The sequence below is a fragment of the Propithecus coquereli genome, unplaced genomic scaffold (genome assembly GCF_000956105.1).
Source record: "Propithecus coquereli isolate 6110/MARCELLA unplaced genomic scaffold, Pcoq_1.0 Scaffold172, whole genome shotgun sequence".
In the NCBI taxonomy this organism is placed as follows: Eukaryota; Metazoa; Chordata; class Mammalia; order Primates; family Indriidae; genus Propithecus; species Propithecus coquereli.
In genome coordinates, this window is record NW_012141858.1 from 2,581,900 (window position 1) to 2,599,083 (window position 17,184).

At 38.0% G+C, this 17,184-nt stretch overlaps 1 protein-coding gene and 1 pseudogene across 1 annotated transcript in view; both read left to right on the top strand.

Annotated features, from left to right (window-relative positions):
• The first annotated feature begins 10,355 nt into the window (after positions 1–10,355).
• LOC105808374 lies at positions 10,356–11,591 on the top strand (annotated as a pseudogene).
• Positions 11,592–12,185: 594 nt separating this feature from the next.
• The window catches only part of NUP107 (nucleoporin 107kDa), a 48,616-nt gene continuing 43,617 nt past the window's right edge, over positions 12,186–17,184 (top strand). The window contains 4 exon segments of the mRNA XM_012642016.1: positions 12,186–12,244; positions 13,945–14,042; positions 14,532–14,618; positions 15,268–15,383. Of these exon segments, the coding sequence (XP_012497470.1) occupies positions 12,237–12,244; positions 13,945–14,042; positions 14,532–14,618; positions 15,268–15,383 (309 nt within the window). The 5' untranslated portion in view covers positions 12,186–12,236.

Genomic DNA, 17,184 nt, shown 5'->3' on the forward strand with positions numbered 1-17,184 from the left:
TTAATTATTTCAAGTAATGGTGTGAAGAGATTGTAACCATCTGTGTGGTTTACTTGTTTAAGATACAAAGTTATAGTCCCAGAACTTAATTCAGCTCTATCAGAGCTGTTGCAGAAAAAGTTCTTACTTATTCCTTCCTTTGAATTTTCTGACTTTAATAAACCATGACTTGGATCATACAAGATTTCAACTGGAGACTTACACAGTCTATTTTATTAGAATAAAAGGCAATAATGCTTCCTGAAGTACATCCTGGGTTCCTTGCAGAAGCTGCACTATCTGGTAATTACTATTTAGGAAACATCTAGCAGCTAGCTCTTAATTTTTCAGAAATTATGAGAACATTACTAGCCAATATCATACCACTAATTACCACTGATTTTATTACACCAATGCTTTCGTAGAGTATGTCAATAAAGAAGGAAGTGGCACCCACTACCCCTTCCCCCATCTTTCCACTCTGAAATGGTACAGGATATTCTCATGGTCAGGGCATTCTCCCCTTGGCAGGATGTGGCTAATGACGTACGTAGAATTAATGAGTTGGTTGCCCTAGGCCCCCTGCCAAGGCTCCTTCAGGAAAGGGTAAAGAGGGCAGGTCTCAGGATGTCATCTGGACAGGCTGGATATAGAATGCCAATCATGTTAGCCCTGGAAAGTTAAGACATTTTACAGGGTTACCTCCTCCACCACTGTCTGTCAGAGGAGAGCCAGTTGTACACTGATCATTTCCCCAAGGCTATTATATAATAAGGAAAGGCATTTTTTTTCTTAGCTCAGTTACTTCCTCACTCAGAGGAGCAGTGAAATTAGTGTCAATTGACTCGACCACGTTATCTCACTTTGAAGAAGAAAAATAACAAATTCTAGGAAGCAAAAGATTTTTTGTGGCCCACACAAAATAAACCCTGTATGAGTTAAACCAAAATATATTCAATGTCCAGCCTCAAACCTAGTTTGACTTAAACTTCTTTTCCAAAGGGAGATAACCATACTAACAACCTGGAATTATCCACACAGACTCTCTCTGCTCTTTTCTGCCATCCTGTGAAACACAAATAGGAGTTTAAGAAGCCTGTCTTCTAGGATCCCCAAAACCAATTAAAATGGGGAATGATGAAAGAATAAGAAAAGCCAGCAAATGATAGCTTAATTCTTTGGTTCTTTGGCTTGATATTTCCATGAAAGACATTTCTAAATTGAAGAACTGATAAGCTCTGATAGTTGAGAAATAGGAATATCGGTTATTTCTTAGACACCCTAATGTATGCCACACACTGCTCTAAACATTTTACATGTGTTAATTCTGATAACAATGTTCAAATGGGGGTTATTAGTGTCTCCTAATAGTGCTAATGAATGCATTAAATCAATAGAATGAAATATTAATTATAAAGACTGGAAAATAAAATTATTTTTGCTTATGAGTGAATACCTCAAAAGCTCAAAAAAATCTGTTAGAATTATTCAGGAACTTGGAAAGGTGACTGGATACAAGATAAATATGCCAAAAATCAATAGGTTTTTTTTTTATATTTACAACAAATACTTAGAAATTATTATGGAGGTAAATATGACAGAGGCAAAAACTATAAATGTCTTAAGGTATAAAGCTAACAAGAAAGAGCTACTGGCCGGGCGGTGGCTCATGCCTGTAATGGTAACACTTTGAGAGGCCAAGTTGGGAGGATCACTTGAGGCCAGGAATTCAGGGTTGCAGGGAGCTGTGACTGGGCCTCTGCATTCCAGCCTCGGCAACAGAGCAAGACTCTCCGAGGAAGGAAGGAACGAACGAAGAAAAGGAAGAAGAAAGAGAGAAAGCTATTATTAAATCTTTTTGAAGGACATAAATCAAGATCTGTACAAAAATTATATTGAATGGGAAGACCGTATCATAAAAATATCAATTACACCAAATTAACGTATTAATGCAATATCATTTCACTCTGAATTTCAACTGGGTGAGGTTTTCAAATTGAAATTGAACTAAATGACCTTAAAGTTCAAGAAGAAATATGATTTTTTCTTCTTTTTTTTTAATTTGGACAATTATTAATCAGTAGAGTAGAATCGAGTCCAGAAGTAGATTCCAGTACACAACAAGTTAATACATGACAAAAATACATTTCAATAGAAAAGAATGTTATTTAGTAAAATGCTGGCACAACTAGCTATCCATCTGAAGAAAATAAAAGTTCAACCCCTATATCATGCAATATATATTTTCCAGATATATTTAAATTTTTCAAACTAAAACAATAAAAACCTTAGAAGGAAATCTTAGAGATTGGAAGTCTAGAGACAGGGTAGACCCTCCTAGCCAATTCAGAAAACTCAGAAGCTATCTTTAAAATTAAAATACTTTGTATATTTAAATTAAAATAATAAAATTAAATATGATAAGCCAAAAATACATTTAATACCCAAATAAATTCATGGTAAAGTTCAAAAATCTAAGTCAAACCATCGTAAGTTGGGAACTGTCCATATATATAAATCTAAAACTTGTTTGGTAAAATATATTGCAAAGTCAGATTTGGGGAAATACAATACAAATAAAAGATAAAGAGTTAATATCCATAAAATATAAAAGGTTGTTAGAAGTTGAGAAGAAATAATCCAAAAGAAAAATGGATGAAAGATATGACTAGGCAGTTCAGATTAGAGGAAATCCAAGTGACCAATAAACATAAAAAGATGCTCTAACTAGTAGCCAGAAAAATACAAATCAAGGTACCAAAGAGTCCAACACAAGGGCAAAAATTGCAAAGAGAGAACACTATAGTCCTAGAAGGGAGGTTAGAGGGCAAGAAAGGATTCATTTTTTGCCAATGGAAATGTGACTTGTAAAGCTAACATCTATGAAAATTCAAAATATGCTTATTTGACCCAGCAATTCTACTGCTGATATCTACACCAAAGAAATCAAAGGGTATATACACAAGATTATTTGTCACCACACTCTAAAAGAAAAAACAGGGCAAATGCCTATCAATAGAATAATTAAATAAATTATGATTCATGCATAACATAGAACATTATGCAGTCATTAAAAAATGAGTTTGGCAACCCTATCAAAAAGTGGGCGAAGGACATGAACAGAAACTTTTCAAAAGAAGACAGAATAATGGCCAAAAAACATATGAAAAAATGCTCAACATCTCTAATCATCAGGGAAATGCAAATCAAAACCACAATGAGATATCACTTATCTCCAGTGAGACTGGCCTTTATCAAAAAGTCCCAAAAATAAATGTTGGCGTGGATGCAGAGAGATAGGAACACTAAAACACTGCTGGTGGGACTGCAAACTAGTGCAACCTCTGTGGAAAGCAATATGAAGATACCTTAAAGAGACACAAGTAGAATTACCATTTGATCCAGCAATCCCATTACTGGGCATCTATCCAAAAGAACAAATGACACTCTATAAAAAAGACACCTGCACCCGAATGTTTATAGCAGCACAATTCACAATTGCAAAGATGTGGAAACAACCCAAGTGTCCATCGATACATGAGTGGATTAATAAAATGTGATATATGTATACCACGGAGTACTATTCAGCTTTAAGAAACAATGGTGATATAGCACCTCTTGTATACTCCTGGATAGAGCTGGAACGCATTCTACTAAGTGAGGTATCCCAAGAATGGAAAGACAAGCACCACATGTACTCACCATCAAACTGGTATTAACTGATCAACACATAAGTGCACATATAAGAATAACATCTATTGGATCTCGGGCAGGGGCGAGGGGGGAGGGGGGAGGAGGGGACGGGTATATGCATACACAAAGAGTGCCATGCGCGCCATCGGGGGATGGACACACTTGAAGCTTGGACTTGGGGGCTGAGGGGGGGCAAGGGCAACATACATAACCTAAACATCTGTACCCCCATAATATGCTGAAATTTAAAAAAAAAAAAAATGAGTTTGGGCCGGGCGCGGTGGCTCACGCCTGTAATCCTAGCACTCTGGGAGGCCGAGGCGGGAGGATCGCTCGAGGTCAGGAGTTCGAGACCAGCCTGAGCAAGAGCGAGACCCCGTCTCTACTAAAAAATAGAAAGAAATGATCTGGACAACTAAAAAATACATAGAAAAAATTAGCCGGGCATGGTGGGGCATGCCTGTAGTCCCAGCTACTTGGGAGGCTGAGGCAGAAGGATTGCTTGAGCCCAGGAGTTTGAGGTTGCTGTGAGCTAGGTTGACGCCACGGCTCTCTAGCCCGGGCAACAGAGCCAGACTCCGTCTCAAAAAAAAAAAAATGAGTTTGATGTTTAAAGGTTGAACTTGGAGGGTTTCTATGAGGTATTGATTGTAAATAAAGCAAAATATCGAGGGTGTGTGTGTGTGTGTGTGTGTGTGTGTGTGAGAGAGAGAGAGAGATTAAAGGAGCCTGGAAGAGGTATTGAAGTATACCTGCCAGGTTTTTAACGTGCATTATCTGGCATGGTGCTACAGGAGAGAAAGGGCAAGGAAGCGAAAGGGATCTGAGTAGGTGGGAGAAGAAAAGCCAAAGTACAGTGGTAGGAAAGAAACAAAACATGAACACAAAGAGGTATAGAAAGTCATCCTCAGGAACATGTAAACAACAGTTTCTGGAATATAAATTTTAAAAGTCACGTGAACGTCGTATGTAAACTATGAGTGTAAATATGTGGGGGATGGCGTGCAATAAGGAAAGTTCTCCTGCTAGCAGGAATGTGGATGCCTCTTGGATAATTTCCTTTTCCTTAACATTGTTATGCTATCTTTATGTAAAAATAATTTAAATTTTGTTTTGAAAGAATTATCATAACCTTATACTTAAAGCAGAAAATCATTCAAAAAGCCAAAGGAATTTCACTTTATTGCCTGAAATTTAGCCTTTTTACAGGGCTGAAGAACTTGAGTTGATCTTGTGAAGGACAAAGAGACAGAAGGACTCCCACAGGATGTTAAGAGTTTCCTAAAGATTAAGCTCTGTTATTTAAAATTACAAATAGGAAGCCAGGATGGATTTTGAAGCACAAATTTACGTACTGCTCTTTTGCAGCACAGATTCAAGCTTCCAACAAGTTCCAAGGGCAATGTTCATGACAGACAGCTTTTTCTTAGCATTATATTGCCTTGCCAGTGCTCATATTCCATCATTTTATGCTTTTAAGTGCACTTCTATTTATAGAAGCTGCATAATTTGATCTTATATGTCAATATGTTTTTAGCTCAAAATACTTGAAATATTTTAAGTCAATTCCTACTCTTGATTTATGAACTAAATATCCTACATTTTCAATTATTAAAATAACACCTTGAAAATTTGGTTGTTTTTAAAGAATAGCTTCATAGCATCATGAATGCATGATGTATCTAAGGATACACTTTCACAGGTCCTCTAATTAGGAGATATTTGCTTAGAGACAAAGATAATTGTACGTATGTGGAAACTAATTATCCATTGACATTTTGAATTATTTGTTACATTGTTACTCAAAAAGTTATCATTAATTCATAATGATGTGTGTTTTTTTCCCCTGTATTCTTTTTATACTCCCCCACGCCTACTCCCCCCCATCCTTTCCCCTATCTCCTGGCTTCGGCTTCACTCTGGGTATGTGAACAACACCTGCCTCCCATCTTCAGACAAACACTGAAGCCTGGACAATGACCTGCATTAGGTAGAGTCTACTGGAAACTAAAAGCCTTTTACCTGTGTTTCAAACAGCACAGAAGCAGCCACTTTCCGCCCTCCCACCCCACAATTTTTGTGCAATCCCCTGAGAAGAGGAGAGAACCCCTGTGATGTGTGACCCCTGTGATGTGTGAGGTTGAATTTCCTGCCCTCAACCTATCAAACCAAACAGGATGAGGGCTCAGTCAGAACTAAGCAAATGATAAAAGAAAAAAATTTTAATGTGACTTTTTTGGGCCAGTCAAATGTGTGGGGTAAAGTTCCTGTCAGCTACCTTCTTTGCATAATCAAATCTAAACAGAGTATAAATTGAGCTATTTACAGAAAACAGTAAAACAATGCTCTTCTTAGGGCCCTAATAAATCACTCTTCAGAAATGGGAACGTGTGTTGGATTTACAGGATTTCTATGCCAAGCAGGGTAGTATGTGAAAACAGGAAAGCAAATTGCATACGCTGCAATAATAGTTTTGTGGTTTAGCTGGCGAATGTCCTGTAGCAAGAAGGGATAATGATTTTAGTTTTTCAGTTGCCCCCAAGATCATTTCCATTATTGATGAGGTCTGTCTGTAGAGTCATTGCAATTGATTTATTTTTCTTGCAAACTTTTTGTCAGCAAATTTACCACTACTTCAAAAATGTCACTAGCTATGCTTTAGATACAGTACTAGAAGCACAAGCCACAATGAAAACCTGTATTGAGCTAACCCTTACTGTCAGAATTCTAAGAAGCAATAATGTATTTATGATTTCATGTTAAAAATCCCCCAGATATCAATGTTCATATCGCAATTCAGTAATAAAAGAGTAATTTGAAATTAGGAAGTTTTACATTTCACCATTCAATATTCCTCTTCAAATTGAACACAGTTTGAAAGAATTGAGGAGAAACTATAAAACATAAATTATTTGAGGATTCTTCCTATTTTTAAGCTCCACAAGATTGAGATGATAAAGACATTGTTTGATGTGGTAGAGAGTACTATGAAGTATCTAAATTTGAGAGAATAAAATAAAAGTGAAAATAAATTGCAGCCTGATTACACATATGTAGATTACTCATGCTAGAATATTGTTTGAGGAATTGAATAAAATAAAAGTGAAAATAAATTGCAGCCTGATTACACATATGTAGATTACTCATGCTAGAATATTGTTTGAGGAATTGAATGCAACAGTATTGATTGAAAATGACCCACTCATTCAAGAAAAATTTATTGGGCACCTACTAAGTGTCAATAGGTAGAAGTGAATAAAATATAGTCTCTGCCTTCTTGAAGCTGAATAAAAGAGCAAATGCTTATTGAGCTATTTACAGAAAACAGCAAAACAATGCTCTTCTAAGGGCCCTAATAAATCACTCTTCAGAAACGTGAACGTGTGTTGGCTTTATAGGATTTCTGTGCCAAGCAGAAAAGTATGTGATTATGTTGTGCATTGCAATATTATCCAATGTTTATTGAGTGGTTATGTCAAAACTGTCCTAAGTGATTTACATATGTTAATTCATTTAATCTTCACAATAAATCTATCATGTTGGTACAATTATTTTTGCTTTACAAAGGCGTAGGAGTGGTAATTTGTACAAGATTCCGTTGAGTAAGTGGGGGGACCTCAGGATTCAACCCAAGGAGTTTTTGTGTTCTTTACCACCTCTCTACTGTCACATAAATTTTATTTATTTATTTATTTAAGACAGTGTTTCACTCTGTTGCCCGGGCTAGAGGGTTGTGGTGTCAGCCTAGCTCACTGCAACCTCAAACTTCTGGGCTCAAGCGATTCTCTTGCCTCAGCCTCCCAAGTAGCTGGGACTGTAAGGCGCATACCACTACGCCCAGCTAATTTTTCTATTTTTAGTGGAGACGGAGGTCTTGCTCTTGCTCTGGTGGTCTCGAACTCCTGAGCTCAAGCAATCCTCCCTCCTCAGCCTCCCAGAGTGCTAGGATTACAGCTGTGAGCCACCGCACCCAGCCGATGAATAATTTTTGATATGAAAAGATGTTCCTATTGTTAAGTGAATAAGCAGATTATAGAACAGTGTTATAGTATAATTCCATTTGTTCCAGTTACCAATTGCCACATAAAAAGCCACCACAAAATGTAGTGGCATAAAACAGTATATTATTAACTCCCTTAGTTTTGTGAGTTAAGTGGACTTAGCTGGGTAATCCTTGAGGAGGGTATTTCATGCAACTATACACAGACATAGCTCATGGAATCGTAGGAATTCTTTAATTTTCTCCCTTTGTTTATGTCTATTTTCTTAGCTTTCTGTAAGAGACACTTGTATTGGATTTGTACTAAGAAAACTAGTACTAGTTATTTAAAATTTTGCAAAATGGAAGTTGGCTGAGAAGGGAAGGAGAGAATGAAAAGACAGCAGCTAGAGAGGAGCATCGGGTGACTGGACGCTTTCTTTTGGAGGGGCTTCGGGAGGGGCTGGTTCAGCAGATTTTGAAACTGAGACAAACAGAACTCATATGCCATCTAATGGGAGTAAGAAATACTCAACACCTATGTAGTAGTCCTGCATCCTGCCTCCTCAGTGTATTTGAAAGTGCTTATCATGAGGAAACAATCAGATAAATCCAGATTGAAAAAGATTCTGCAAACTCGTCTGAACTCTTGAAGAGTTCAATGACTTAAAAGAAAAAAAGATGTCTGGGTGACTATTCTTAATTAAAGGAGAACAAAGAGACATGACAATTAAATACATAATCCTATATCAGATTCTGTACAGAGAGGGTCAATTATAAAGGACATTGTTGGAGCAACTGGGGAAATTTGCATTTTAACTATGGTATTCTGCATATATTAATTGTTCTGAGTGTTTGTTTTATCGTGACTAGCTAGCAGCATGTCTTGTTGTTTGAGGAGTGCCACAGAACAAAATTTCAACAAATTGAATTTTAAGGATCTAATTGGCTTTTTTATTAGTGATTCATGAATTAGGCAGCATCCCATCTACAAAACAGAGGGAGCTTGAATGAACTGAGAGGAGATGGTGGGCTTTATAGGCAGAAAAGGGCTGAAGAAAGCAGAAATAAGGAACAAAAAGCAGGTTGGTCATTTCCAAGTTACTTTATTCTCTAGGGCTAACACAGAGGGGATTTCCCTATTGTCCTGGCTCAGGTAGACTAGGTGTCTTCTGATGGGTTGCTGTGAATCTTCTGGTTTTTTTTGAAAACTGGCCCATTTTTTGTTTGTTTGTTTGTTTGTTTAGAGATGGGGGTCTCACTATGTTCCCAGGATGGACTTGAACTCCCGGGCTTGACTAATCCTTCTGCCTCTGCCTCCAGAGTACCTGGGACTACAGGCATCATTTTAAAGTTCAGTTTGATTACATGGCACCTGGCATGAACTCAGTCCAAAATAATGGCCCTCTATAAATTTTATTTAACAGGAGATACATGCTGAAGTATCTAGGGGTGAAGTGTCATTATATCTATAACTACCTATATACAGTTCAGCCAAAAACAAAAAGAGAGACATCAATTGTGGGGAAATATAACCATTGGTGATTCTAGATGAAGAGTATATTGATGTCTATTTGTACTATTTTTACATAAGCCTTTCTGTAGGTTTGAAATTTTTCAAAAGGAAAAGTTGGTGGTGGCCGGGGGTGTGATGATATTTGATTTCCTCAGCTATTGGGGATAAGGGAGGTGAAGGGTGCTCTAAGTCAGATAGTTCAGGTGTGAGTATCTTTGATATGGTTGCTTTCTGTGCTGTCCCAGACCTTTTCTCTAGTTTCTTAACAATTCCACGAGCACCTGATAGGCTTCTAGTACATTCCCTTTTGTTTAAGTTAACCATAGTGAATTTCTGTCATTGCAACCAAGAATATGAAACATACAAGGGCTGTCCGGAAAGTATCCAGTCATGTAATATGTTCTTGTTGCAGTAACAATGGCTGGATGCTTTCTGCCCTCATAAAGCTACCATGTATATAATAAACACCACATAAGAAGTTTATTCCACACAGTTTTAAGGTAATCAAATGAACGTATTTTGAAATATTTGGGGAAGGTATGGTGTTCATGCCTACTAATTAAATGTGTCAAAAGTGAAACCCAATGCATTTCCCAACAAGTTTTCTCTCTTTGCATATGAACCGAACATAGTGCTAATTTTTGGCCTCAAACTGCTCTTGTTTTTTATTGTGTGTTTCAGGGTCAATCACTTCAAGTACACTTTAAGTACATTACATGAATAAAACAGATTGGAATTCAGTTGCTGAGGGACACATGGCAAGAACCTGGGCTACTGGCTCACACTTTGAATAAATTTGCTTCAGCACTGACAAAAATCATCAGGACCACATTTCACTTTCCATAAGAACAAGTTTCCATAGGAAAATTAGGAGGTAAGGAGAATGAGAGAGCCCCTTAACACTTCAATGACCTGCTATGTACAGTGTACACCTGACATCTTGTTTTTAATCCTTACAACTCTGCAGTAAAGGTATTGTTATCTCCGTTCTACAGATGAGGAATCCACATGCACAGGGGGTTTGAGTCTAGATCGAGCCCAAAGCCATGTTTTTTTCAAAATGCCATGTTGTCTTTGAGTGGATAGGTATGAAGAGGCCTTCCTGGGAACCACATTTCCCATAATTAGAGCAGAATGTAAATGCCTAAAGCAAAACTTTGACTGATTTCCTCTTTTCCAGCTGGAACCATGGGTATTGAAGAGAAGAAAAAGAAGATTCCTGCTATCTCAGAAATCCGTAAGAAAAAGTGAAGGAATTTACAGAGCTGAACATCAAGTGCCTGAAAAAGAAATTTGCCCAAAAGATGCTTTGAAAGGTGAGGAGAAACAGGAGAAACCTGTACCTATGAAAAAGCTAAGCACTATCACAAGGAATACAGGCAGATGTACAGAACTGAGATTCGAATGGCTAGGATGGCAAGAAAAGCTGGGACCTTTATGCACCTGTGGAACCCAAATCATCATTTGTCATCAGGATCAGAGGTATCAGTGATATGAGCCCAGAGGCCTGAAAGGTGTTGCAGATTCTTTGCTTTCACCAGATCTTCAATGGTAACTTTGTTAAACTCAACAAGGCTTCAGTTAACATGGCTGAGAATTGGGCCACGCATGGTGGCTCAGGCCTGTAATCCTAGCACTCTGGGAGGCCAAGGTGGGAGGATCACTCAAGGTCAGGAGTTCAAGACCAGCCTGAGCAAGACTGAGACCCTGTCTCTACTAAAAATAGAAAGAAATTAACTGGACAACTTAGAATATAGAGGAAAAAATTAGCCAGGCATGGTGGCGCATGCCTGCAGTCCCAGTTACTCGGGAGGCTGAGGTAGAAGGATTGCTTGAGCCTAGGAGTTTGAGGTTGCTGTGAGCTAGCCTGACACCAGGGCACTCTAGCCCAGGCAACAGAACAAGACTCTGTCTCAAAAAACAAAAAACAACAACAAAAAAACATGGCTGAGAATGAATATATTGCATGGGGAAACCAAAACCTCCAATCAGTAAATGAACTGATCTACAAGTGTGGTTATGGGTAGAATCAAGAAGCGAACTGCTTTGACAGATAATTCTTTGCTAGATTGATCTCTTAGTCAACATAGAATCATCTGACTGGAGGATCTGATTCACAAGATTTATACTGTTGGAAAACACTTCAAAGAGTCAAACCACTTCCTGTGACCCTTCAAATTATCTTCCCCACAAGGGGGAATGAAGAAACAGACCACCTATTTTGTAGAAGGTGGAGATGTTAGCAACAGAAAAGATCGTATCAACAGGTTTATTAGATGGATGAACTACAAGGTGTCTACCATGATTTTCGTAACCTGGTCAGTTAATATCACCGCTCTCAAATCGGAAAAAACAAAAACCCAAACAAAACTGATTCCTTCAAGACCAGAATATACTTTTTGCCTAGACAGTACTTTGAAATAAAAGGCAATAACATCAACTTTTATGCTTGCTTTTTGACTTTTTAAGACAGGTAATCCTCTTCTCTCTAATAGAGAAAAACTACCAAATAAAGGACAAATAGCAATCATGGAAAACAATGTCAAAAATTACACCACAAGGAGGTAAGTGCACTGAAATAGAGACCCCCAAGGTGTGGGGCAAAGCCTGTACATCTAAATTCCAAGAACAGGCGCTTTCGGACAGAGAATACCAGGAAATGACTTTACATTTTTCCAGACTTTCAATATACTTTATGTTTCCCAGTAGGATAACCCAGCGCCTGGACCACGCCCACAAATGTTGGTCTGGCGAAGCGGCGGCAGCGAGTCCCGGCTAAATACAGCCCGGTCCCGCCCCTGCCCCGCCCCGGTTCTGCTCGGCCCCGCCCAGCACCCGCACGCATTGGCAAACACTCGCGCCTGCGCCCACGGGCTCTGCGGCTGTAGGCGGAAGTCGCGCATGCGCTGGGTGGGAACGCTGTTTCTTTTCCCCCACCCTTTTTCTCTGGGGCTGGGTTGGCGAGAGGGTGCTTCCGGGTCGGAGGATTTGTTTCCGGAGAGCGGGAAGGCTAAAACGCGGTGGCTAAGCTGCAGCCAAGCTTGGTTCTGGGTGGAGAAGGCTGTAGCCATGGACAGGTCAGTTCTGGTGGTGACAGCTGAGTCCGGAGTCTTGTCCCTCTTGCCTGTCGGCGGAAAGAAATAGGTGAAACCAGACTCCCAGAGGAAGCCGAGGAGGTCCTGGGTGCTACCCCTAGGACACCTTTCCCCGGTTGGGAGATTCGACAACTGATGGAGGAAAGGCCACTTGGTCTGGGTGGGGATAATGGTAATCCCCTACCTTCCCACTGCGCTCTACGTTCTAAGATCTATTCGGTGCTTTCAGGCAACGGCGTCGTTCGCTACTGGGGTGGGTGGAGTAGCTGGTGGCTCGGCATTCCAGATTCTAAGAGACCAGCCTGAGATCACAAAGCCAGTTAGTGACGATGCTGGGATCTGAGGCCAGACTTTCTGATTCCAGGCGCCAGCAACAGATAGTTATTGAGTTCCTCCTAGGATCTGGGCCCCATGCTAGCTGCCTGCGACAAAGATTAGTTATTCAAGGTCTTTGGACTTGGGAAATTCGTTGTGTAATGGAGGAGACAACCAAGCAATGTAAAGTGATAAGTGTTTTGGAGCAATTAAGTCTTCCTGTCACGATAACTATCAGGAAGACCATTCAAAGGAGGTAACTTTCTTTGAATAATAATAGTACATTATTACTACTCAAAAATATTGAATGCCAACTATGTGACTGCATCGTACATTTAATCTTCAGAACAATCCTGTGAAGATAGGTACTGTCATCCTCTTTTCATAGATAACACTGAGGCTAAAAGAGGTTAAGGAACTTGCTCAAAGTTAAGCTAATAAACAGAAGAACCAAGTTGCCAGCCTGGATTTGTGTGACTCTAGCCTCCATGAGGCTGTTTAAGGAGTAAGTAGGTGTTCACCAGATGGAAAAGGGGGCAAATGAAGGCCTCTGTAAAAGAAACAACATGTTCAAAGGTGTGAGGATATGAAAAAAAATACATACTTTGTGTAGCTGAAAGGTCACATGCAGTGTATGTTTGTATGGGAGTGATGCTTGTGGCTGAATATAAGGATGAACCCCTAAACTGGGGTCACGTTTTAAGTATCACACTAGGAAATTTGAACTTGATTCTATAGGCCAGAGAGAGCTATCTGAAGGTTTTAAGTGGAGAAAAAGCACATTAGAGTCTTGTCTTAAAACACAGGTCTTTTAATCCACATGATTTAGTTTCTAGACCTTCAATGAGAATGATAGTGGTGGGACAGGACAAAGAGACCCTGGGAAGAAATAATTTGAAGGGTTATTTCTCTCCAATTTACTGGAACTGTTTTACTTACTCTCCCATCTCACTAGCTCCAATTTTTTTTAATAGTACCCATGGTTTGAAGTATTTTGGAAACTGCAGAAAATCTTTTAAGAGATAGTTCTTTGCAGTTAGGTAATTCCTCAATCCAACAGAGGAACGATTTACCTTTATGAACCAATCACCTAAAACAGTGTTATAACATAGATTCCAAGTATTGAAATAATAAAATAACATAGTGTTAGAAAGTCAAAGAAGTCTTTGGGTAAGATTTGAATGGGACTCTGAGGAGTAAACAGGATGTGGAACCGAGAGGGCATTCTCAGCAAAAAAAAATCTAAGACTTGGCTACTGGAATGACCTATACCTTAACTGACTCAGAGTCCTTTGCACCAATGATGATGATAAAATTCTTTGTAAATGCTACATTCTCATTTTATTTACATGAGCTTGATTATACAGTCTTAGGAGTGGCTTTGGAGAGATGTCATCCCCTGTGATCCGGGAGGCAGAGGTGACGCGGACTGCACGGAAACAAAGTGCTCAAAAAAGAGTTTTAAGTATCCTTTGCATTTTAAGCATCATTATAAAAATTGCAACATATTTGGAATCAGTGTCATAGAATTTTTATGAGGGGTATTAAATGTTAGTTATAATAAAATCCTGTAGAAATTAGTTTTTTTCACTCCACAGATAGGTATTTTATAAATATAATGTTGAAATTTAATGAGATTAAGATTTATGTTTCCCTGAAAATAAGGATATCCATTTTACTGCTGTCATAGTATGGTTACCTTCTACTGAGATTATGTTTGCTTTTTAAATTGGAAATCTGACTAAAAACTCTTATTTCAATGTGTTATCTAAGACAGACATCTGACAATTTAAATGGCAGAGGAAATTATAGTTATTTACTCTTTGCATAGAAAAATGAAAAATAACTTGTTCTTGAAAAACATACATACATAATTTGTATAGTAAAAATATGGTTAATTCCAACTTTAATGATCTCTTTTCTACATAGAAAACTTTTCTTAACTTTTCTACAGTTCGGGCATCCCAAGAGGATAATTTTGGTAATACTACACCAAGAAACCAGGGTATCCCTCGAACACCCGGCTCATTTCGACAGCCTTGTAAGATTTTTTGCTTTTAAAGCATTTAATAACAACAATAATTATAATAGTGGCTAATTATTATTGTATACATAATAACTATAGTATTTGGTTACAATATCAATAATTAAGCACAAATAATAATGACTGCAGTTATTATTTGTTTAAATCTTATCATGAGCAAAGCACTGTACTTTACATAAATATACAGTAACCAGGACATAGTTATTGTTATCTCTGTTTCACCAAAACTGGAAGCAAAACATTTAATACAGGTTATAAATATGTAAATAATGGAACTAGGATTCAATGATCTGTTTACTCCAAAGTATATGCCTGCTATACTATGAATGTATTGCCTCAGTACGCTTTATAAAATTAGAATATGAAGAATCCAATGAGTCATTAAGGTCTTTAACTGATCATTTATGTTATAATGAAAGCATCTATTTTTACGGTAAAATTTTTCCTAATAGTCTCAGTAGTACCAAGAGGTCAAATTTAGAAAAATAAATTAAATCTTTGTATCATGGAAAATGTTAACATTTAAGGTATTTATTAGGTTAGAATATAAGTAATTAAAAACAAAAACTGTTTATTGTTTCCTTACTTTGTTTTGATAATCAATGTTCATGCACCTTGAGTTCTTTTACTAACCTCTTGTTTGTAGTTACTCCACCAAACCGAAGCTTACTAAGGCAGCCAGATATTTCCTCCATTCTTGGAACAGGAGGGAGGTCTCCCCGGCTTACACAGTCTTCAGGGTTCTTGGGCAATCTGTCCATGGTATGTAGAAAAACAGGGCTGAAAACTTCTCCTTTTTTATAAAAGTATATTTGGCTTAAAAACCTTTTAATTAAAATTGAAGTCATATCATAAAAGTAACTCTAGGTTATGTGATTGAAATGATTGATTAGACATTCGAAAAACTGAAAACCTTACACATTTCATGTCACAGGTGGAAACTGTGACACCAGCAACATTTAGATACAGATAAAGTGTTTTAATCTGGCAGTTTGCTGACCAGAAGAAATATATTCTGTGGTCATTTGCTGATGGCTAGAAAAGCTGAGCCCTACTTTGAAGCATAGAAGAGTAGGAATCCAGGGATGATAGATAAAGAATATCATGAGGAAGAGGGACAATGTATTAAAGGGGATAAAAGAGAAAATAGGAAAAAGTAGGTAAGATGCTCTTTAGGAATTGCTGTGGTACAGTATTGAAAATAGTGGAAGAAATGTTATTAAACTTTGATGCAGAATGACTTCACCTATGTGTCAGAAATACTCTATAGAAAAGAAAGAATTATATCTGAGAAGAAGGAAACAGAAGAGTTTTGTTGGAGTAGTAGAGTATTGTGGCATATTTAGTACCAAAAGCAAGACAAAAATGTTTCTCCTATCTTTAGCTCTGTGTTATTAAAAAGGCACAGAGATTTTTATGCACATGTGAAATTGTCTAAATTAGGTGTTTTTTGAAGGATAGTTTTTGTGTTAAACCTCTCCTTATCACAGAAGGTGAAATCAATCTTTAGAATTTATTATAGTTGCCCCGGAATGGTGGCTGATGCCTGCAATCCTAGCACTTTGGGAGGCTGAGGCTGTAGGATCGCTTGAGGCCAGGAGTTCGATACCAGCCTGAGCAAGAGTGAGACCCCATCTCTATAACAGAAAAACTAACCAGGCATGGTGGCGTGTACTTGTAGTCCCAGCTACTTGGGAGGCTGAGGCAAGAGGATCATTTGAGCCCAGGAATTTGAGGTTGCAGTGAGCTGTGATCATGCCATTGCACTCTAGCCCAGGTGACAGAGTGTGACTCTGTCAAAAAAAAAAAAAATTCATCATAGTCTTGTGGATTTTTGGAGTATTAATAACTAAACAATGATCTAGTCATTGAACAATTTTACTTTGCTTATGAAACTGGTTATTTTGGCAGTGTCTGTTTTGTTCTACTAAAAATATAAGTGAATCAGCCATCTCTGGGTTTAAGCAAAAGAAGAAGGCTTTATTATTATACTGCCTCAGAACTATAAGATTAATAGTAAAATTGTTGTTCTCTTAAAAGCCAGAACAGAGAAAATGTGCATTGATTATTATAAAATTACTTTGTAGTCAAAGATATTTTTCCATTTTATTTTGCTAATTTGAATATCAGCCATGACAGGTGGTCTTGGATATAGGTTGCCCTAAAGGAAGTAAAATTATTTGCTATGTTAATATTTTTACCATATGTCTGGCTACCAAGATTTGATTTTGGACCAAAGTATTTTTCTGAAAGTAAAACGTCATTGTTGTTTAAGATGTTCAGTTTTATCCTTATACTAATAATGCTAAGTACTTGGAAGTGAACTGGTAATCAGTCTCTAGAAGCTGCAGGTAAGCTGTCCTCATCCCATAGTTACTACCTCAAGAATATATAAGATCCCATCTTTAGCTTTTTTCCTTGGGGAGACTGATTTATTTTTTTACTTTTTTTTTTTTTTTTTTTCCCCGAGACAGAGTCTCACTCTTTTGCCTGGGCTAGAGTGAGTGCCATGGCGTCAGCCTAGCTCACAGCAACCTCACACTCCTGGGCTCAAGCAATCCTT